The 24356-nt window shown below is 41.2% G+C and overlaps 1 protein-coding gene across 3 annotated transcripts in view; it reads right to left on the bottom strand.

The window, feature by feature from the left end:
- Nucleotides 1–24356, bottom strand: part of LOC139465880 (sonic hedgehog protein-like) — a 154303-nt gene that overhangs the window by 33646 nt on the left and 96301 nt on the right. For 2 of the 3 annotated variants that reach the window (XM_071247851.1, XM_071247853.1), the window contains one exon: nt 8488–9181. In XM_071247851.1, coding sequence (XP_071103952.1) covers nt 8488–8790 — 303 coding nt within the window. In that variant the 5' untranslated portion in view covers nt 8791–9181. Of the gene's footprint in view, nt 1–8487; nt 9182–9359; nt 9444–24356 lie in introns of those variants that run through there. The other variant, XM_071247852.1, reaches the window with a different exon arrangement.

Genomic DNA, 24356 nt, shown 5'->3' with positions numbered 1-24356 from the left:
TGTAAAGGTGCACTGTACAATGTCATAAAAGCACACACTGGCCCATGTACACACTGACACACACACACACACACACACACACACACACACACACACACACACACACACACACACACACACACACACACACACTTACACACACACACTTACACATACACGAACGTATTCACACTGTCACATAAACACGCATGCATGCACGCACGCACGCACACACACACACACACACACCTCGCCCCTCCACCACACTGATTGAGGTCAGCATCTTCCGGTATAGTACCAGGGTCACATCGTGGGGTTCAGGGGGTGGGGTTCGTTGAGAGGTGGGGTAGATGTTGGCGATTGACATCAACTGGTTTTAACCCATATATGCCGTATTGTATTGACTTTTGGTTACATCCATATTCATGATAATAACTATAAAGGTGTTTCGGAAGCTTAGGTATAACATTTCATTGGTTGTTGGTCAAACTGTGTTAGATACCGACACTGCTAGTTTCACTATAGGTGGCTATCACAAGGTCGACATTTCGAGAGTACTAGAATACTGTTCAAAGCGAAGTGAAACCCAACTCACTCACTTAAAAGTCCAATTAATTAGCAGTGTTATGTATTTGGAAGAATGTGGATCGAACCCGAATCGTGCGATACCCAATGAGTACCATACAACAATGTCACCAAAGAGGTCCAACCAATCAACACCTGTCTGTCTCTCAGGCGTGTACATCATGAGCGGGGTTTCCCTATTTTCAACTTCGTACTTGGAGGAAGTTCTCCATCACCAGTAAGTTGCATTTTAATCAGCATCTATGACTTGTTTCGCATCCCACTGTAACAAACTGCCGAGCTAAAGATGGTATACAGATGAAAATTAGATTTGATAAAACAAATTATTAACGTTATCAAAACGTTACTTGGGTGAAAACGGTCGCCGAAACAGTGCAAAGTTAAGGTTCAAAACACAACTGATACCCGAATCGAATATATCACCATCGAATAACAGTTTCTTGTTTGTTTCATTTTTAGCCACTATCAACCATGGTTGTATACTTTCTCTACCCGAAGCGTAGACAATCACACTTGCAGTTTGATCATATTGACCCTGTGTTACGAGTACCAAAAAACCTATGCCTTGCATCCATTTTCGATTTGGTTAAATTTGTTATTAATTTGTTCAATCAACAGAATAACAACGATAACTCACACGAGACGTGATGCCCGTTAAGGCTCATTGTACCCAACAATATTGCCAATTAACCTTGACTTTACCTTCTGAAAATGTAGCACATAACTGTCAAGGACATTCTCTGGCGGATGTCACTACCTTGATTCACCAATCATCACATTCCAGCCGCTTAAAAGCTCTTTCATTCATTCAGACGTTGACTCTATTGTTTTCGCCCACCGATCGTGCTCTGAGCAAGAAAACAAGTCTAAGCCAGAGACTGCTGCACAATAGATCGCGCCAACAAAGCCTGGGACTTCAGAAAGAAAGTGTTTCAAGTTGAATATACAATTTGGCCATATAGAACTACATATTGTCTCTTTGTGTTCTTAATCCGCCGGTTACATCACCACTTGGTTTGTGTCTACTGGGGCGTGAAAGTTCAGTGGACATACTTCAGGGGGATTAGAACCCACGAGGTGACTTCAGAAACTTGGCCGAAGTAAACCATCTTCCGAAAACCATTGGTAGTCTATAAACATTTTCTCTACCACCAATGTAACGGTCAACTTTCACCCTGTTTACGAGTATACAATGTCCCCATGATAGTGATGTTGCCCTCCACGGTATGTGTAACGGTAAAGACGTTGTCGATGCAACATCAGATGAATAGACACTGTATCATGAAATGAGTTGAAGGTCGATGTATGCTCATGCCATACCTCAGCGACAAGCTTTACGGCCATACACTTCCTGCCACAAACACTTTAAACCTTACAATTTACAAGAGTATTCTAAGTAGCTACAAATATTTATCATTTTGTTTCATGAAGGGGTTCAAGTTTCACATAAGCTTGAAATAGTTGAAAATATCTAAACTGAGGGGGAAAAGAAAGCATACAATTGAAAATAAATTGGATTTACAAAGTTATAAACCTTATCAAAACACTGGGCTGAAAACAGTTTCCGAAACGGTGTAAACGTAAGGTCCAAAACACAACTTTATACCCTTATCAAATACTTCCCCTTGAATAAACATTTCTTGTTTGTTTCATTTTTAGGTGTGTGTATACTTTCTTTTGCCCGGCATTGTAGTTTCAACAAACTAATCCTGAACTCGTAGTCATTTGCTCGTCACGCCGAGGACCTAGGTTCGATTCCCACATAGGCACAAAGTGTGAAGCTCATTGCTGGTGCCATTCCGCCGTAATATTGCTGGAATATTGCTGTCAGCGGTGTAAACCTTGAGTCACTCACTTACTCATACTTTAGATATACCGCTGGAAGAAATATGGGACTAATAGTAAGCAGAACGATGCAAGTTTACTTATATGTTAACACAATACAAACCATATCAGCAAAATAAAACCTTAGAGAAATGTAAGTGTCTGGTGTTTCCCTTCAAATATCTGGTGTCTCCCTTCCATGCCAGACAATCTATGGTAATCCTTGGCATAATTTCAGGATGTTCTATCAATCATGTGCTTCTCGTCAATAAGTTCTCTTATTTCTGTACATCAATATATGCCGTCCAGGTGATAAAGTCCAGGTGATACTAACTCACATTTGTCATATCTGATGTTATATATCACATATTATACCAAAATGGTCACATATTATATCAAGATGGTCACATATTTTGCTAAGATGGTTACACGTTATGCCAAGATGGTCACATATTATACCAAGATGGTCACATATCTTGCCAAGATGTCACATATTATATCAAGATGGGCACATATTATACCAAGATGGTCACATATTATACCAAGATGGTCACATATTATACCAAGATGGTCACATATTTTGCCAAGATGGTTACATATACCGCAAGATGGTCACATATTATACCAAGATGGTCACATTTTATACCAAGATGGTCACGTATTATGCCAAGATGGTCACGTATTATACCAACATGGTCACATATTATACCAACATGGACACATATTATACCAAGGTGGTCACATATTATGCCAAGATGGTCACGTATTATATCAAGATGGTCACATATCATACCAAGATGGTCACATATTATACCAAGATGGTCACGTATTATACCAAGATGGTCATATATTATGCCAAGATGGTCATGTTTATACCAAGATGGTCACATGTTATTCCAAGATGGTCACATATTATACCAAGATGGTCACATATTATTCCAAGATGGTCACATATTTTGCCAAGATGGTCACATATTACGCCAAGATGGTCACATATTATACCAAGATGGTCACATATTATGCCAAGATGGTCACATATTATGCCAAGATGGTCACATATTATACCAAGATGGTCACATATTATACCAAGATGGTCACATATTTTGCCAAGATGGTCACATATTATACCAAGATGGTCACATATTATACCAAGATGGTCACATATTATGCCAAGATGGTCATGTATTTCCAATGTATGAAATGACAAATTTGCATACACTATAATCGTTATAATAAGTATTCAAGTTATCTCATCCAATGTACTGGATGTAATAATGTTAAATGTATATGATCCATTTCTACTTTGTTCAATGATATAGAAGTTCCGTAACTTGACGCCAAAACTTTATATTCATACCAACTCGACAACGCCGATACCAAAACAGATGTTACCATGGGCAGGACTGATGGTAAAGCAGTGTTCTTTAACTCACATGCAATGTTCGCATATCATGCTGTAAAACAAACATCATCATAAAATCAGTGTCAACAACCTCAAGTACGACTACCCAACCGAGTAAGTGACAGTCAATATATCTCCATTTCAAATGAAGCAAACTATTTGACAACTATGACAAGAACATATAGCCATGGACGACTTTCTGTGTAATCAAGGCTAAGACAACGCCTCTCATTGAAAGGTTTCCACAGCTTACAGCGAGTTGTTCAACTCCAATGAAAGCGAAATCCTAAGAAGGCCGTAGTATTTGAATCGATCCCTACTTCAGTTAATCCCAACGGTTCATATTTCTGATTTAAAGATAGTTTGATAAACATCTGAAGCACAAGACGTGTATATTTGAATTAAATTTCATACGTGGACAGAAACTAGAATTTAAATAAGTTGAGAGAATATGTCTGCAAATTTTAGTTTCAAAGGACTAGTTTACAGATACAAACCCTATATACAGAAGCAACGGGCGTAGTCTCATACCAGTGTTCATAGGCTTTTCTGTCGCGGATAGGGCCATTAATTACAGCACTTGAATTACAATTACAATTTGAATTAAAAGCTAATAAATAAAACAATAAAGCTAAGGGTGAAATGAATACTTTGGATATTGGTTGTTTGACATTGTACAAGAATTAAATACCGCCCGCGTACATTTCTCTTCTCAACCAATTCCAAACGTATGAGAACTCTCAATATTGCTCTGTAAATTGATATATTGGTTAAACGAATATCTTAACATAGTAATTCGTTTCTATGACAACTTGACATACTGTAATTTAAGCATAAACAATTGCTAAAAAATGTTCTGAGCCACCTGATTCTTTACTATAGTAATAGGAAAGAATCGGATGGTCCTGAACTTTTTTGAGTAGAATATGTGCAGTGGTATTTGACATTATGATACGAGGAGCTTAACTTGTTTTGAGCAGTATATAACAGTATGAAACGAGGACCTTAACTTTTTGTAAGTAATATATAAACAGTATGAAAAGACGAGGCATGATAAGTCGAGGTAGGTCCAAGCTCACAATAATAAATCTCTTTATTCATATTCTATGGATCTTGTAAAATTCCCCAGTTGTAGGAGAAAAGGAAACGATTCCAAAAGGAGACGTTTCACACAAGGTTTGTTGACATCCATGTTCGAAAGGCTTCATTACTCAACCGTGAATTGAAAAAAATGATATTAATCATCAGCCACGTCTCAGCAATGTATGAAACACCTTTAGATACCGCCTCTCTGTAGTAGTTACAAGCTACCACATAGCAGGAGGCGACACGAGCCCTACCGCGACTGCTTTCGTGTGATTAATCACGGTAGAGAATCTAGCTCTGTTTCTAGTCGACTTTTATATAAATCCATATATGTCCAGTTTCTAGCCTCGGTTAAAATGATTTGAATAATAGTAATTCCACAAATAATTCTAAAGAAACCGATGAATTTATGTGAATATGGTTCTTATTGAACTATAACTTTCTCATACGATGTAATCTGAATAACAAAGTGTGGATTTTGTTAAGAACACTGAGTTATTTTCTATTTTTTTTACAAATGAATGATTATATGACATTATGCTTATATGAAAAATAAATATGTATTTTTAAATGAACTATACATTGACGACATAGTTATGCGAACTGGAGTATTAATTTCATGGGTTTGTCGCAATGTTTTGATGGCCTCGTGTCTGTAGTGTTCGGTTGATGTTCTGGCGATGTCCTGCTCCAAGTAGAAACATAGCTTTCGCTATACGCCAGATAGGAAGATTGACATATCATGGGTAAGTGTTATATGTTTTTATGGTACTGATGAAAATACCGACAAACGCACCTACTTTGTTCGGTTTATTCTGCTGCGAATCACCCGAGAACCTTAAGTGATATTCACCACGGGGTTAAATAATATATGGTTAAATCGCTTTTAAAGTTTTCGCCGTTTGTCATGGTTGCTTTGAAATCGATATACATTCTGTCTGGGCTTGCGTTCAGATCTATGAATTAAGGAGTTAAATAATCCAGTTAAATAATTCAGTTATTTAACCTCATCGGTCGCCATTCGATATTTAAAGAAAAAACTATAGTGTCAAGGTCACTTGGTCAGCTCAAATCTGTCATGAAATTATGGTCCTTTACAGCGTCCGTATACTTTGTCAGAAACGTTCCATGTCACTATGCACTGGTACGCTCGTAGTGTTCGATATTGCTTGTTGTTATGGTAGCCAGTTCTAGCACTTGTTGGTCAAGTGGCGATATTCTCCACCCCAGCCAGATAATATATGGCCCGACGCTTACCGAATGCCCTTAATACAACCCAGTTTGACTGAAAACATTCAATAGATATTTCTTTTTTTAGCCAAGTTCAGATTGATAGTCTTATTCATAATAATGTTTCTGTTTCAACAATTCTATGTAAATATTCCTCGCTACAAAGCTTATACCCGCATATACTTTAGTAGTGGGTTTAGTATTATTGATCTTATAATAGCACATGCGTGCATACAACGCACGTTTAAGCTTCGGCAATAGTACATGCAGATAGACCTAAAGGCTATTCATTGCGGGTTAATCCACTTTATGAAAAGCCGTGAAATTAAAGAAAAACTACACGTGTTTTAATATCCATGCACTATCGATGTACTTTTAAATTAGACAGACTTTTTGTAACACGTTTACCAAGAGTGAGTTTCTTCCTTTAAGAGTGTGAATATATTCTCCAGTAAGGCATCACAGTTTGTCTGGTACTACACGTATCATGGGAGATTTTAACACTGGAAACGTTGCCCTCGCTGTATACAATCGCACCATTAGTATAGGAGAGTGTCTCTTTGACGCCGGTCTCTTTGAAACGAACGAAGACTACTTTCAAATAACTCCCCTGTGTGAATAGGGCTAACAACAGTGAAATATCCGCGATAAGTGTCGCATTGATTTTTGCTGCGTGAAGAAAGTAATAGAGATTTGCTGGCAGTAAGTCACTGGGTTGTGAGCAGGATATAGTGTAATAGGTAAAATGTCGACGCTTTAATCGTACATACACTGAAATATACGCTTGACGTCGTTTAATTGATTTTGTGTACTTAACTGATTATCGATTGTGTATTTAGAAAATAATGTCAGTGAATGAATATTTAAGTATTTTAATTCGATACAAAGGTTTAATTCGCCATACATTTAAATCAATATCATTGTACGTTTTCTTATAGCGATCAGATACTTTCAATAAGAGAAATTATATTTCTTATTTCTTCCATTCCCTGAGATAATTACTCGTAACACTTCGTTTGACTTGTGTTGCTGTGGTTAGAACGTCCTTCAATATTCAATACATGTGCTATTTTAACGTAAATATTTAAGGAATATTTTGTTGATTTCTTCGACGATGGCGAACATGTTTCATCACATGTAATACCATAATATAAATATTATTATTTTGTTCTAAAAATAATAAACAAGTTCTTAAATTACTGTGTGCGCCGTAAAAGAATTTATCGATGCAACACACACTAGATAAAACCATGAAACTCGCTCAGGCATACCAAGGAACGCGGCTCAGCCTTTTACGATTAAACCAGAGGCTTTTTCACTATATTCTCAAATGTCCAGCTTATCTAACACTACAGACTTGCTAAAAGAGTTTTCAATATACCCTAACAATTCCTACGTAAATTGAAAGGCACGAAAATAGTTAACAATGGAAATATTTTCGAGTATTTTATTTAAAAACAGGTTTAGCGGACAGCAACGAGAAGTGTCTCACCCCGTGCTGTTGTCCAAGCCTGCGACATCACGTAAAACTGACACCTAGTTCAGAGAGGTTTATTTCGCATGCGTTTCAGGTAGAGTTGTTGATTTCAGGGTTTCACTATTTACTAAACACATTGGGTTTCATTATTTAGTGAAATCTAAAATCATTTTCCTCCGTCTCTCAGCTAAATCTGCCATTGTTTAGCAAAGAAAGACAAATCCTTTTCGATAACAACGTCATGGTGTGTATTACAAGAGAATCCTCTAGCCTCACTTTTTCGTAATGGGGTACATGGAGTAGTGTGTGTCGCCTTACGTCCCCCTAAGCAACGCTTATTCAATATGTATATATGTGATATACCCAGCACGACAGACAAATGCTTTATGACAAAATGGTCCTTTGAAATGGGGAAAAAAAGGATGGAATATATACACATGCGCACTATCTCAATGTACTTAAAGTAAGTCCTAAAGAATTTCAAAGATCGTATTTTCTTTCATTTTTCCTGTCAACATTAGTTCATAATATCCTGCTAACAAAGAACCTCAATATTTTCTTCTTAGAATTAGCTTTCCTCGAGTTTACAATGAAGCTGTTCGGCGCTACCTTGTTAATATTAGTTGATTACAACTGTAGTAGAAAATACATGCATGTTCCTTGGCATTACAAATCAAACAGACAACCCACTTTTACTCAACAATCTCAACAATACTTAAGTAATAGTATAGTAAATTTCCGAATTAGAACTAATGGTTGTTATGTATAAGTGCCTTTAATCGAGATAATTTATATCTCACCGAGCCTTTTAAATAGCTTGATATGTACTAATATAAGATTTAAAAATATGGTTAATTTTTCCTTATTTTTCCGGATTAAAATGACAGACTAATGAATATCTCACCTCCGACATCATGCGATCAGCCCCCGTTCGCTCCTCATCTTTGAATTCAATATTAGGGTTCTCATTTGAAACCAAATCTTTAAATTTTGGGTCTTCTTTTGTAATTGCCCCGTCGCTTAACCCGCTTGCTCCGATGGTATTTTCGGAGACATTAGGTACATGTTGTTTAAAAACTAGGGGGGTCAGTTTCCTGGGTCGTCGTCTCCTGCCGGAGCCCCTCCCAGGTCCACACTGAAGGGACAGCGGGGTGACGAGTAGCAGAATTATCACTACGGCTTGTACCAACTTCAAGGAACAATACATGGTATATAACCTCGAAAACAATCCAATACGTGTGGAAAACGTTCTCCTCCCAAGACTGTCCCTGATGAAAAATCCGTCAGGATCTGAGAAACATCACATAGAGAAATATAAAAATATATATATGAAAGCGTTTGGTTCCTGTCTTCCGAGTTGAACTTGTCGTCGCCTGTGTCTCTGCTCAACTCTGAACACTAATGGTTATATCTCACACATTTATAATAACAGTAGTAAAATCCAGAAAGCGCTCCAGCACCAGGCACATGGTTAATAAACTCAGCTGTTGTAAATTCAGCCTTTCAAAATTGATTGGCACTCCGCGGTGTATATCCTCAGAGACTTTTCTCGCTGGTGATTGGTCGATCCGTCCCGTGTTCACCCCCATGGCTCGGCCCTGAAACAAAAATAAAATCCATTTCACATCATAACTCTTTCTTGTCGGCGGTTTAAGAAAGCCGAAAAACTGAAAAAGACGTTTTACACATGTAGTCATAAAAATAGGGTCAATAGTAGATCCACTAAGCCAGCGAGACAATTCAGAAGTGCTGGAATAGGTGACCGAACCTACCCACCTCCGCTCAAAGTGTACCGTCACATCCCCCTAACACCTTTGTATATTTCGCCGCTCCGTCTAAAGGGGCTTCAGGCTACACTATCTTCACCACTGGACGCTGAGGTTTTCACTGTATTGACTTAAAGGAAGCGTTTCAAACAGCTTGTGGTAATATGGGCCTCTACACTCTCGCTGTCCCGGCTCGCCTCCAGAGGGGCCTCTCGTGGTGGACAGGCGCATTGTTATATCACTACGTGTACAGTGTATTTGCACATTGACTATAACACTCGAAAGATAATTGCCCATCTATGAGACTGCATAAACGACTTTCTTTCTGACGGTTAGGATTACTCTTTATAGTATTTAGACCATTTAAAATGGTTAACAAGAAAACAAAATATATCCTTAATTTAAAGACGTTGTCATTTCTTAAAAGTGCTATTTGGTCGCTTTAAAGTTTAAACTATAAAATTGAAAATTTGATACGTATAAAGCTTACATTTGTATATATTACACTACCATGGATGTATATGTATTGTATATTTCTTGACTGTCATAACTTATTGAGTGGCTAGTGTATTGAAAACAAGGAAAAACACTGTTAAATTCATAATTTGGTCGTAATGATCTCACGAGAACTTTCAGAAATGTACATACAAGATAATATTCTAGAGACTGATGTATGTCAGTTGGTATGTCTAGCGCGAGTATATGAATAATGTACTGATACAATCTCTGTCTCTGATCGTTCACAGATATGTATTCCTACTTAAAATCTGCAATTACACAAGTAACTGGTGAAGATGGAATAGCAAGAGTCGGGATGTTAAGAAACGTTCTGAAGTTGGTAGAACGTTGTGTCCTGGGCGTCGTTGTATAACGCAATCTCAGCGCTAAGGTAATCGTAACTCCCATTCCTCAACATAGACTTACGACAGTCGTAGCGCTGAGGTTGTTGTGTACAACGGCACCCTGATTGCGCTAATCACAGCAGTACTACAGCCAGCGGTATGCTACACAATCTATACAGGTCATGTGTCGTTACTCGTGAACCCCGCTAATCCAGACACTTTCTGTGGCAGAGCTGCACTCCATATCGATATTGCAGACACCTGTTTGAGTATCCAACAATACTGTGTTATGTTTGTTTGTTGTTTGACGCCGCATCCGGCAATATTCCAGCTACATGACGGCGGCCTGAAAATAACCGAGGTTGTACAAGACAATCCAGTGCTTGATATTGTGAGCAAGAATCCACGCCGTCGGGGTTCGAGGACACGCTATGAGGAAAGTCATCGAGTCTGACCACCCTAGCCATTTGATCGACCCTTCCGACCAGGATAGGTTGCTTGGGACCAATTCTAACCCTTAGTATCCGCGGGGGTATGGTGTTATGGGTAGTTTTAGAACTGCTGATGAAGTTATGCAAGTCTGTTGCTAATGACCTATACAAATCGGATGCTGATGACGTTATATCAATATGTTGCTGGTGACGTTATAAAAATCTGACGTTGATGACGTTATACAAACGTGATGCTGGGGACATTATAGAAATGTGATGCCGATGGCGTTATACAAATCCGATTCTGATGACGCTATACAAATCTGTTGCTGATGACATTATACAAATCCGACGCTGATGACGTTATACAAGTCTGTTGCTGAAGATGTTATATCACATAGCTAAGCGATAAATCGCAAAGAACAATGAAGATCGAAGTGTGGTTTATTTCACGATAAAACATTGTTCTATCATGACGTCATTTCTGGAGATTCGAACATGCGTCGAAACTTGATGACGTCGTAAATTGGACGACGTTATTTTTGTGGGGGAAGTGTCTGGTGAGTTGTTCTCCAGATGTAGCTGGACAGCACAGATGAACGCAATGGCCGAACGAGATATGACAATCGGTATTGGGAGAAAAGGTGCAGATAATCGACGTTAAAATTGTGAAAATACCAAACTTAATTCCCCTGTACATAAAAAGAAGTTGTCGGATTGTATTCAAGAGTAATGATTATTTCAATACGGGTACATTTTTTTTAAAGCTTGTACAATTTATTACGCCAGTAATGGTTTATTCGCCCTGTAGTGTTCTATTGTACGATTAACAAGTCCCACTCGTCGTATATTTCTTAAATACAAGTATGTTGCCGATGACGTTATGTAGTTTGTTTGTTTGTTGTTTAACGCCGCACACAGCAATATTTCAGCTTTATGACGGCGGTCTGTAAATATTCAAGTCTGGACCAGACAATCCAGTGATTGGCATCATGAGCATCAATCTATGCAGTTGGGATACGATGACATGCATCAACCAAGTCAGCGAGCCTGACCACCCATTCCCGTTAGTCGCCTGATACGACAAGCATAGTCGCCTTTTAGCACAAGCATGGGTTGCTGAAAACATACTCTACCCCGGGTCTTCATGGGTCCACATCTCAGAAAAGACCAGCTGGCATTATTTTAAAAGTACTTATCGACATCGTGTGATTTCCTATTGATTGTTTGATTGTTTAACAACGCCGCACATGCCAGCTCTATGACGGCGGTCTGCAAATAACCAAATCTGGGCCAGGAAATCCAGTGATGGACATAATGAGCATCGATCTACGCATTTCGGATTCGATTCGTCCTACCACCAGCTCCCGCTTGTCGCCTCTTAAGACACGCATGGGTTGATGAAGACCAATTTCTAACCCGGATTTTCACGGGCTGTCAGATTTCTTAGAAGTTAGTCAATAGTGTAGTTGCTGTCAAGAATGCAGACCAGTCGTACAGGTGACACAAGGTCATTCAATCATGAGACTTCTAGGTGAGTGAGTGAGTTGGGTTTAACGCCGCTTTTAACAGTATGCCAGTCATATCGCGGCGTGTCAGCTTAATGTGGGAGGAAAGCCCGAAGTGATGCAGGTCTTAGACGTTTACCACTTCGGTGAAACCCACGAGCACGGGTATGGTGCTGACAAACCTAGAAACATAATCGGGGCGAACCGGGATTCGAACCCACAGTCATAGGTTTCTGGCGTGCCCAAGGGACGCAACTCTGCACAGCGAATCGCGGCGCCTTAGACGATTGGGCCACCCATGCCCCCCTGAGGCTCCTTGGCTGTACGTCAGTCAATATTGGCTAACTGATGCTGTGTTGGAGTATGTTCATCCCACGTGCGGCTGGTGTCAGCTGATCTCTCGGACGACCCGTTTGTAAACTAACCGTGATGGTGATGCGTTTGTGAGCTAACGCCGCACTCAGAAAGATTCCAGCTATATGGCGGCGGTCTGTAAGTAATCGAGTCTGAACCAGACGATCCAGTGATTGACATCATGAGCAGCGATACACGCAATTGGGATACAATGACATGCATCAACCAAGTCAGCAAGCCTGATCACTCGATCTCGTTAGTCGCCTCTTACGGCAAGCATTGGTTGCTGAAGACCTGTTCTACCCAGGAATCTAGTGGGCTAACAACCGTGTTGTTTATGTTTTAGGGAGCAACCGTGTTGACCATGCTTTTGTGAGAAAACCGTGCTGTTGATACGCTAGTGAGAAGATCGTGTCTATGATGCGTGTAAACTTACGATCTTGGTGACGCGTTTGTAAAGCAAACGTGTTGTGGATGCGTTTCCTGCTGCCCATGTCGATGATGGGCATATGCACTAATGATGTGATTGACGAATGTGGAAACTATTCATGCGAATGATGCGTATGTAGAGCAACCATATTTATCAATGGTGGCCTTAATAATAATGGACCCGTGAAGAATAGGTCTTCAGCAACCCATGCTTGCCGTAAAAGGCGACTATGCTTGTCGTAAGAGGCGACTAACGGGATAGGGTGGTCAGGATCGCTTGGTTGATGCATGTCATCGATCCTAATTGCGTGTATCAATGCTCATGATATCAACCACTGGATTCTCTGGTCCAGACTCGATTATTTGTAGACCGCCGTCATATAGCTGGAATATTGCTGAGTGCGGCGTAAAACCACAAACCACCCAACCAACTTAATGATAATGACTTTAATCTGTGATCTAGTTAATCGTGAGATTGAAGCAAACATTTTTTAGAAAAGTCCGGCCCCTGTGTAGAAAACACAAAAGACGGACGAATTGAACATGTATGACAGGGGAGGTTACTCTGCCATCGATCACGTGATGACATATGTCCTGTTATGTAGCCAAGTGGGCGAGTATTTCCTCTGGGTTCGATTCTGTGGGATAATAATTTCTGGTGTAGCCTGCGGGCTGATATTGCTGTGATATTGGTAGAACCAGTCTAAACTGTACTCACTCACTCACTCACTCATAAGATCGATCATCTAAAGCTCTCAGTGAAGTACTCGTCACTTGACTACACAGTGAGAGGCAAGAGTGCATGGTGTATTCGTCTCTCAGCTACACAATGAGAGGCAAGAGTGTATGGTGTACTCGTCTCTCATCTACACAGTGAGTGGCAAGAGTGTATGGTGTACTCGTCTCTCAGCTACACAGTGAGTGGCAAGAGTGTATGGTGTACTCGTCTCTCAGCTGCACAGTGAGAGGCAAGAGTGCATGGTGTATTCGTCTCTCAGCTACACAGTGAGTGGCAAGAGTGTGGTGTACTCGTCTCTCAGCTACACAATGAGAGGCAAGAGTGTATGGTGTACTCGTCTCTCAGCTACACAGTGAGTGGCAAGAGTGTATGGTGTATTCGTCTCTCAGCTACACAGTGAGTGGCAAGAGTGTGGTGTACTCGTCTCTCAGCTACACAGTGAGTGGCAAGAGTTTATGGTGTACTCGTCTCTCAGCTACACAGTGAGTGGCAAGAGTGTATGGTGTACTCGTCTCTCAGCTACACAGTGAGTGGCAAGAGTGTATGGTGTACTCGTCTCTCAGCTACACAGTGAGTGGCAAGAGTGTATGGTGTACTCGTCTCTCAGCTACACAGTGAGTGGCAAGAGTGTATGGCGTACCCGTCACTTGACTACACAGTGAGAGGCAAGAGTGTATGGTGTATTCGTCTCTCAGCTACACAGTGAGTGGCAAGAGTGTATGGTGTACTCGTCTGTCAGCTACACAGTGAGCGGCAAGAGTGTGGTGTGCTCGTCTCTCAGCTACACAGTGAGTGGCAAGAGTGTATGTGTACTCGTCTCTCAGCTACACAGTAAGTGGCAAGAGTGCATGTGTACTCGTCTCTAGAATACACAGTGAGTGGCAAGAGTGTGTGGTGTACTCGTCTCTCAGCTAAACAGTGAGTGGCAAGAGTGTATGGTGTATTCGTCTCTCAGCTACACAGTGAGTGGCAAGAGTGTGGTGTACTCGTCTCTCAGCTACACAGTGAGTGGCAAGAGTTTATGGTGTACTCGTCTCTCAGCTACACAGTGAGAGGCAAGAGTGTATGGTGTACTCGTCTCTCAGCTACACAGTGAGTGGCAAGAGTGCATGTGTACTCGTCTTTAGAATACACAGTGAGTGGCAAGAGCGTGTGGTGTACTCGTCTCTCAGCTACACAGTGAGTGGTAAGAGTGCATGTGTACTCGTCTCTCAGTTACACAGTGAGTGGCAAGAGTGCATGTGTACTCGTCTCTCAGCTACACAGTGAGTGCCAAGAGTGCATGTGTACTCGTCTCTCAGCTACATAGTGAGTGGCAAGAGTGTATGGTGTACTCGTCTCTCAGCTACACAGTGAGAGGCAAGAGTGTATGGTGTACTCGTCTCTCAGCTACACATTGAGAGGCAAGAGTGTATGGTGTACTCGTCTCTCAGCTACACAGTGAGAGGCAAGAGTGTATGGTGTACCCGTCTTTCAGCTTTACAGTGAGTGGCAAGAGTGTATGGTGTACTCGTCTCTCATCTACACAGTGAGCGGCAAGAGTGTATGGTGTACTCGTCTCTCATCTACACAGTGAGTGGCAAGAGTGTATGGTGTACTCGTCTCTCAGCTACACAGTGAGCGGCAAGAGTGTATGGTGTACTCGTCTCTCAGCTACATAGTGAGTGGCATGAGTGTATGGTGTACTCGTCTCTCAGCTACACAGTGAGTGGCAAGAGTGTATGGTGTACTCGTCTCTCAGCTACATAGTGAGTGGCAAGAGTGTATGGTGTACTCGTCTCTCAGCTACATAGTGAGTGGCAAGAGTGTATGGTGTACTCGTCTCTCAGCTACATAGTGAGTGGCAAGAGTGTATGGTGTACTCGTCTCTCAGCTACACAGTGAGTGGCAAGAGTGTATGGTGTACTCGTCTCTCAGCTACATAGTGAGTGACAAGAGTGCATGTGTACTCGTCTTTCAGCTACATAGTGAGTGGCAAGAGTGTATGGTGTACTCGTCTCTCAGCTACATAGTGAGTGGCATGAGTGCATGTGTACCCATCTCTGCCTTAAACATTGTAACAACCAGAACAAAAGTTTACATTCATTCATGGGTCATAACGCAGTTTGAGACAGAAAGTTATAAGCTTAATGTTGACTCCCACACAACCCATCTGCATTTTATTACCGCCCCAATGGGAAAATAAACAATTGATAATTTCAGACAAAATGTTGTTAAAATAATTATTGATTCGATATTCGAGATATACCCAGGCCAGAATCTTAGCTTGCCTATTAGAGGGGACTATGCTTTATACATATGCCGCCTTAGACACTGTATCTTCTCTCATATTGCTAACAACAGTCAATAAAGTCCGCGTCGAAATCTCTGTTGTGCCATAATGACGTTCGACTAGACAGATGGGGCGATAATATCAACGCTTTACACTTGCGCTAGATGCCGGAAGATGCTTGTACGTTTAACACGGAGAATAGGGCTGAGTGTGCACTTAAAATACAGCGGCGCCATAAATGTAATCATGTTAAATCCATCTTATTATTGAGTAGATCAAGACGTTTTAATTATCACAATATATTACTTTGACATTTTGTTGCGAAGAACATGCCACATCAATACGCATCGCCAGTGAGCACGAGCGCAGATCGGCTTGCGTCTTTGACTAACCACAACACAACAGTTACACATGGAAGTCACATCGCTATGGTTACACAGAGTGGTCATATCGCTATGGTTACACAGAATGGTCATATCGCTATGGTTACATAGAGTGCTCATATCGCTATGGTTACACAGAGTGGTCATATCGCTATGGTTACACAGAGTGGTCATATCGCTATGGTTACATAGAGTGCTCATATCGCTATGGTTACAGAGAGTGGTCATATCGCTATGGTTACACAGAGTGGTGATATCGTTATGGTTACACCGAGTGGTAATCGCTATGGTTACACAGAGTGGTTATATCGCTATGGTTACACAGAGTGTTCATATCACTATGGCTACACAGAGTGGTCATATTACTATGGTTACACAGAGTGGTCATATCGCTAAGGTTACACAGAGTGGTCATATCGCTATGGTTACACAGAGTGGTCATATCGCTATGGTTACACAGAGTGGTCATATCGCTAAGGTTACACAGAGTAGTCATATCGCTATGGTTACACAGAGTAGTCATATCGCTATGGTTACAGAGCGGTCATATCGCTATGGTTACCACGAGTGGTCATCGCTATGGTTACGCGTCGAAGTCAGCAGTACTTTTAAGCCATGATTGAATATTACGAGTATTGCAGTTATCCTAATGAGTTCACGAAATTAATGTCACAGTTACTTGCACTGGATTAAGCGTGAAACTGTATGTGTCGTCATGTAACGCACAAAGACTTGCCACTCCCAGACAAATTCCGTTGGGAGCAGCGTCCATGTTGTGTGTATTTGTAGGATTCAGATCGGAGACAAACAGTTACATTAGGCAGTAAACACTGGGGTCATTAGCCAGCCGTGCCGATGAGTGTCGACACAAGAGGGTCATATACAGTGTGTCCTTTCCCATTTCAGATCTGCCTTGCCAAACGCCTCTGAGACCACTGTCGCTGACGTGGGTCCGACTCGGGCAGCTCTGCCCCGAGGATGTCGTTGTCGCCGTCCACGAGGCCAGGACTGGATCAGCGGCTTTGATCTGTCACGGCTTTAGATGGCAGTTGATTAGCGCAAAACTGCTTCGAGACAAAATCGAAATCGCTGTTAAGGAATTCTCAGGACAAATCACAGAGAAAATATTGTTGAATCCCATTTTGGGAATTCAGGCAAAGTCCTAATCCTGGTCTGAATAGCGAGGCTCAGAAGAGCTTGAATCAAACAAAATATTGGTGTTTATATTTTAAGCAGCAGCGTTCAGACATAACCATCTATTGTCGTTCATGGGTATAATCTTATCCCCGATGTAGATAACATTGTTTACATTAATCTCCTCGTATAGCCGAAGGCCGTCTTCAAGCATATTAGGCCGATTTTGACCGAGGGAAAATCTACCATCTTGGAATGTTATGGTTTGATGGCTTCGATCATGACTCAAGGCTCAATTAAGATTTCCCTTAATAGATAAAGCCACACTAGGCAGGGGCTACACGACAGTCTGCTCGGAGGGCTAAACAGTGTCGATGCAGAAGAACCTAGGATGAATGTACGAGTTTGTATAGAAAGTCAGTCAAGTCCAGACAACAAAAGTGTGCTGAATACAGTGAGAACTCGGTGGCTCGACCACCATTACCCGTTGTAGCGTTTACATCGATAGACATATATATATCGATACTCTGCTTGTTTCGAACTTCGATAAACCTCGATGACCCGGAAGTGAATGAGTGAGTGGGCTGGGTTTTACTCCTCTTCTAGCAATATTCCAGTAAAGTCAATGGGGACACCAGAAATGGACTTCACACATTGTACCTCTGTGGGTAATTGAACTCCAACGAGCGAACGCTTTAATCAAAGGGTAAGGCCCCGAAGACATTGGGTTGAAAGGCTTTCAATTTTTTGAAAACTACAAAGTAGGCCGATTTGACCTGGTGTGATTCTTCAGCTGTTGAATAGGCAGAAATAATGTAATAATAATTTTTTATATCTATCTATTTATTTTCCTATTACATATAACAAATGAATACAGCATGGTTTTATGACTAAACACAATAGACAGTGATATGTATACAAACTACACAAAACTAAACAGTTATCAACTAAACAATGGGTGACAATTTGTTTAAATTGTTTAAGAGGTTCTTGCTAGCATATATTGATGCTTTGTATTTGGTTGTGCAGTACTGTTGTGTGAGCTCCTCTTCAAGTTGGTGAAATGTTGGCGGTTTGTTAAAAACATAATATCTATAAGTCATGTATACAATGATTAGTGCATTTATTAGGTTGTAGTTCTGTGCTGGATAACATCTTAAGACAACGTCTTTAGTTATTTTAATTTTTACCAATATTTTATTTAATATCCAGTTTTCTAAATCAATTCAAAGTGTTCATTTTTCTAATGGGCTAAAATAAGTGACTGTTCAGTAGTTTCTCTGAAATCTGAACAAAAGCTACATAAGCTGTTGTCTTCGTATCCCATCTTCTGTAATTTGTTTTGTTGGTGAAATACGATGCATTATTTGGTATTGAAACCATTGGAGTTTCATGTTGGTTTCACATCTAAAAGGTATAAGGTTGTGGTTAAGCTTATCTTTATCCGTCATCTTAATTTTCTAGACTTTCCAATTTATCAAAGTGATGATTTTAAGCACAATTGTTTTGCCTTACAGAGTGAGTGAGTATGGTTTTACGCCGCATTTAGCAATATTCCAGCAATGTCACGGCGGGGGACACCAGAAATGGGCTTCACACATTGTACCCATGTAGGGAATCGAACCCGGGTTTTCGGCGTAACGAGCGAACGCTTTAACCACTAGGTTACCCCAACCCCAGCACCCTGTTTTGTATTAAGGTTGAGTAGTAATGTTGACTTCCCTTGGATGTTTTAAATAGATGAAACGAGTGAAAAGGTAGAATATGTTATTCCATATTCTTTTGGAAATTGTTTATCCCCATTATGGCCCCGAAGACAGAAGAGTTGAAATGCTTTCAACATTTTGAAAACTACAAACTAGGCCGACTTGACCTGGTGTGATTCTTCAGCTGTAGTATAAGTAGATCACGTGGAACGGGAGAAATAGTAGTAGTAGTGCTTTTTCTTTACTTTATTTATTTATTTTCCTTTTGCATATTACAAATGCCACACTTAACAATATTCAAGCTATATGACGGCGATCTGTAAATAATCGAGTCAGGACCAGACATCCAGTGGCATCATGAGCATTGGTCCACGCAATTAGAATTCGATGACATGCATGAAGTCAGCAAGCCTAACCACCCGATTCCGTTAGTCGCCTCCTACAAGCATAGTCGCATGGCAAGCATGGGTTGCTGAAGACCTGTTCTAGTCATTGAAGATTAGGTGGGGGTATGACATAGAAGCAGGGTTTCGGCGAGGCATAGTAACGGTGTATAAGGAGGGGGAAGGGGGACACGGTATAGTAGCAGTGATATTGCAGAAGTCATCTTCTACCAACCATCCTCCAAAACGCAGCCCTTGCACAACAGATCACAGCAATCTTCATTTTGCTTCAAGGTTATCGTGAACTTGGTTAATGCCGCTATAGTTGGCCATCATGTAAGCCTGTCAGACCGTATTCTCTCAAGTAGGCGTCCTTCTAACTATTGCCTGTGTACCTGCACCCAAGACAGCAGCCTTCTCAGTGAACACTTCGACCTACATGGCTATGTAACCGGAATTCCTTGCGAGTGAAGCACAGTTGGCAATGCAGTCGATTGCTGGCTGTGTCGTAGATTTGTCTGGAGCACGTTGCCAAAGACATCAAGACATGAGTGAGTGACAACTGCAGATCTCTTATTAACGGATGTACGGCGTCTGGGTCCTTGGGGTGATGAAGTACGATAAATTGAGCTAGAGTCGTTTTGACATTTTCTAGAATCGACGTACAAACAGTGTCTTCCTAAAGAAACAGTAGTTGTAGGAGCGCCGCCTACAGCAACATGCGTTCATCACTGGTAAGGTGAGGCGAAATTGGGTTTAACCTCTTTCAAGACTTTTACAGACGAGTGTTTGGTCTGTGTCTGTGTGTCTGCTTGAACTAGTCCGGATTAATGCCAGTATTTTTGTGCTAGCCCACTGAGATACCATGCTGCAGTTCTGGATAAGTCAAGGACAGCACATCCGAGCCATTAGTCCTTCTTTTATCCCCTTAATGGCAAGAACCAGGCAGGGTAACACCTCTTTTAACATCTTGTAGTATGACGCATCGTGACATCGACCACCGACCGCCCCCACTCCGGGCAGACACTCTATCCACTACCCCACGGAGGCGGTCGCTCATGACAGTGAGGGGATTCCCACTCCCACAAACGTGAAATACAAATAAACAGATATTTGTTTCTTCCCCATGAGTCTGAGAACAAATTTGAGAAATAGACAACGGACAAGGCAGATAACCTTATGCTTAAAATATGCTTTCACCTAATAAATATTAGTGTCAGTGATTATATTTCTATCATAATTTCGACAACGGACCAAGTAATTTTGAAACTGATATACAATAAGTCATATAAAGGGTCTTAGGAAATAGTTTCTCTTTTGGTACTGAAGACGTACATCATTAATGGCTTCAGTGTCAATTACACTGAGTAAACAGCAGATGCCGAATAAAGTTGTTGCAGCAAAGCAGGTGGTGCGGTAAACACAGAAGTAGTGGTCAGTTGTAGTTGTAGTAGTAAATTACTGTGGCAGCTGCAGGAGTGAGTGAGTTGGGTTTTACCCCGCTTTTAGCAATATTCCAGCGGGAGGGGGGACACCACAGAGAGAGAGAGAGACACCATACATTGTGCCCATAAGGGGAATCGAACCCGGGCCTTCGGCGTGACGAGCGAACGCTTTAACTACTAGGCTACCCCATTAGCAACAGCCTTAGCTACCCCCAGCAGGTACATTAGCAACTGCAGCAATCGCATTGGAGCAGTAACAGTAGCATCAACAGCAATGGTAGTAGCAGTAGAAATACTTGGCAACATTAGCAACATCGGGATATTGGACATGCCAAGTCGAGTTTCGTCTTGTTAATAACAGTCTATACAGAAGCTCTGAAGAATGACAAATACAGCTGCATCAGCAAGGTATGTCACTTGCAGTGGTTACAACGTTAAATACAATGGTAAGGTATAACCGTCCGTGCTTAACCAAATGTCCATAACCGTTTGCTGGTGAATGAGGGTTTAACGCCGCTTTGAACAGTATTCCCGTTAGATCACGTCATCTCAGCTTGTGAGAGGAAAGCTCGAGGTGATGCAGGTCTTAGACCTTTACCACTTTATTACAGCCATGACTACGGGTATGGCGCTGACTAACCTAGAAACATAATAGGGGTGAACCGGGGCTCGATCCCAGGATCATTTGGTATCTGGTGTGCCCACTCTTCATCTTCTATGCTCGCGTTCTCATGGCAGTTAGTCAAGATCAGAATAAAATGTCTGTTAACCCCAGGTGGGTATAGTCTGTCTGCACGTGGTTTATGAGCGATATGACCCAGAAGTCTGGAACTGTAGTTCTGAGAGATGTTGCAACGCCTACAGTTTGGACCCTGCGATCATGGGAAACGCCACGTTGCTCTAGACGGAGGCGGAGGCCGATTGTCACCACTGATGCAGTATCTACAAACAGACCTGCTGCACAAGGGCCCGGTTCTCACATTCATTAACTGCACACACTAATTGGTATATTTACAATTACTACTACCGCCATACCTTCCCGACTACAATATCGATTCTGGGTAATTAAAGTCGACCAATACATCCACTTGTTATTCCCAGCAACTGCTGATGCTTACAGACAGATGAAACTGTCGGTGTCACGAGACTTCGATCCCTGTCCATTGCACGCCGTTCGTAGAGACAGACCATTTAAGATCTTTTGTTTGCATTTAAGATCTTCTGTGTGTTTGTTTGTTTGTTTGTTTGTTTGTTTAAAGCCGCACTCAGCAATATGACGGCGGTCTGTAAATAATCGAGTCTGAACCAGACAATCCAGTGATTGACGTCATGAGCATCGATCCACGCAATTGAGATACGATTGCAGGCATAAACCAAGTCAGCGAGCCTGACTGCCCCATCCCTCTAACGACGTGCACGGGTTGCTGAAGACCTATTCTACCCCGGATCTTCACGGGTCCATATAATATTTGACACCATTTTCAGAAAACGCAGCATGGTCTCTTTTTCTGTTTGTGAAACCTGCAAAATATTGTTTTTCAGGGGTATTTCTGTGAGAAATTATTTTTTTATACCCCTAAGCACCCCACCCCTCATAACAATGGTCGGTCCCTCACACAAATACATGGCTGTGTTGTCATTATTTTAAACTGTTGGGCAAAAGAAAGTATACGCTTGGAAATTTAATTTAACCAAAAACATACAAAAGTCATTGAAACATTACTAGGCTGAAAACAGTTACAGAAACACTGCACACTTGGGGTTCATAACACAACTATGATACCCTAATCACCATCGAATATTATTTCTTGTTAAAAGGTCGGGGGTATATAGTTATACCAAGGGGGTCCGCCCGTCCGAAAACTTTGTCCTCGCGATTTCTCTTAAACTATTCAGTGGATTCATCTCAAACTAAGTACATATAATCTGTGTCATGGGGAGGGGTGCATTCTAAAGAAAAAAAATGTTTTTATTGATTTTCCATTTTCTTATGAATTTTTCAAACCCTAACCCTATCCATTAATTAATTTGAAACTACTGACACACTAGGCGGGTCGGGGGTATTAGTGAGCCACGCTTTTGTTTCTTACAGTTTTAGCCACCACCAAACATGGGTGAAAACTGCACATTTTGTACTTTCTTCTGCCCGGCTGTTTATTATAATGGCAAAACGTCTGTGTATTTTGTAACGGTGTGAAAAATTGGTACGCAATATGTTAAAATCAATTATCAATCTATACACTCATATACTCATATAGCTGGAATATTGTTGAGTGCGGCGTTAAACAACAAACTAACTAACTATACACTCGCCCGATTCAACCTGAAGGTTTTAGTCAACAACTGTCAAATCACGCGAGACGTTAACAGACGCGAGACAACAACACGGTGTCTCAAAGATGGCGGACAAACTCACCCATCTCATGCTATCGCACGCAGGCACGTGACTAGTTGATACAATTACATTGGCTTTGCCCTATCGATTGATTTCTGATATCCGTTATTGATTACCTCTTCAGGCGTGTGATTTATATCAGCGATATCAAAGTCGGGGGAATAATGCAGAAAGCACAATTGACACCGTCTAGACATCAGGTGAAGCGGGTTCAGGGTGGAAACATGGAGGGAATGTTCAAAGACGCACTTTGTTATCTTAATACGACCACCATGCTACAACCTTAATGAGATAAACCGCCAAATCTAGCACCGCAACCCAAGCGACCTTGTGAAATTCATGACTTGTTAAGGATAGTGTTGATATCGATGAAGACCGCAACAAATGTATTTCTTTTTTTTTCAACAGGAAGAACCGAAGAAAAAACCATCAGTTCTTTTGAGAAAAGACAAGAGTAAGTGAGTGAGTTGGGATTTACGCAGCATTTAGCAATTCCAGCAATGTCACGGTATCATCATCATCTTCAAATGGATACCAGACATTTTCTGAAAGATAATGAGAATTTTGATTCTGTTATTATAAAGTCACTTTCACACTATGAAAAAGGTCCTGCTGAGACAAAAGCTGATGTTGTATCTGCATCCATGACACCAGTTCAGTGTTTCTTATGATGCACAATATCAGCTCTCTGCGCTGCATGCTTTCTGAAAAGATTATGCTCAAATCTTTTCCACAAATGAACAAATCAACGTCACATAATGGTCCAACACATATTCTTCAAAGTGTCAGAGCTCCTGGCGTGTACTTTCTGACAGAAAGTTATTAACATTCCTTATTAGCTTCTATCAATGAATTGGCCCGTTGTATTGCTTCACATCGTGCAGCCATCGGTGCCAGTTTCCTAGTACTTGGCTCTTATAAGAAGGTTTTTTTTAAACCTAAGACTCACTCTTTCCAACGGTACATCACTATCCCCAATAGTTGTA

This window comes from Haliotis cracherodii, unplaced genomic scaffold (genome assembly GCF_022045235.1).
Source record: "Haliotis cracherodii isolate W230 unplaced genomic scaffold, xgHalCrac1.p SCAF_18, whole genome shotgun sequence".
NCBI classification, from domain to species: Eukaryota; Metazoa; Mollusca; class Gastropoda; order Lepetellida; family Haliotidae; genus Haliotis; species Haliotis cracherodii.
The sequence above is the reverse complement of the archived record's forward strand: the minus strand, read 5'-3'. Positions and strand labels throughout refer to the sequence as shown.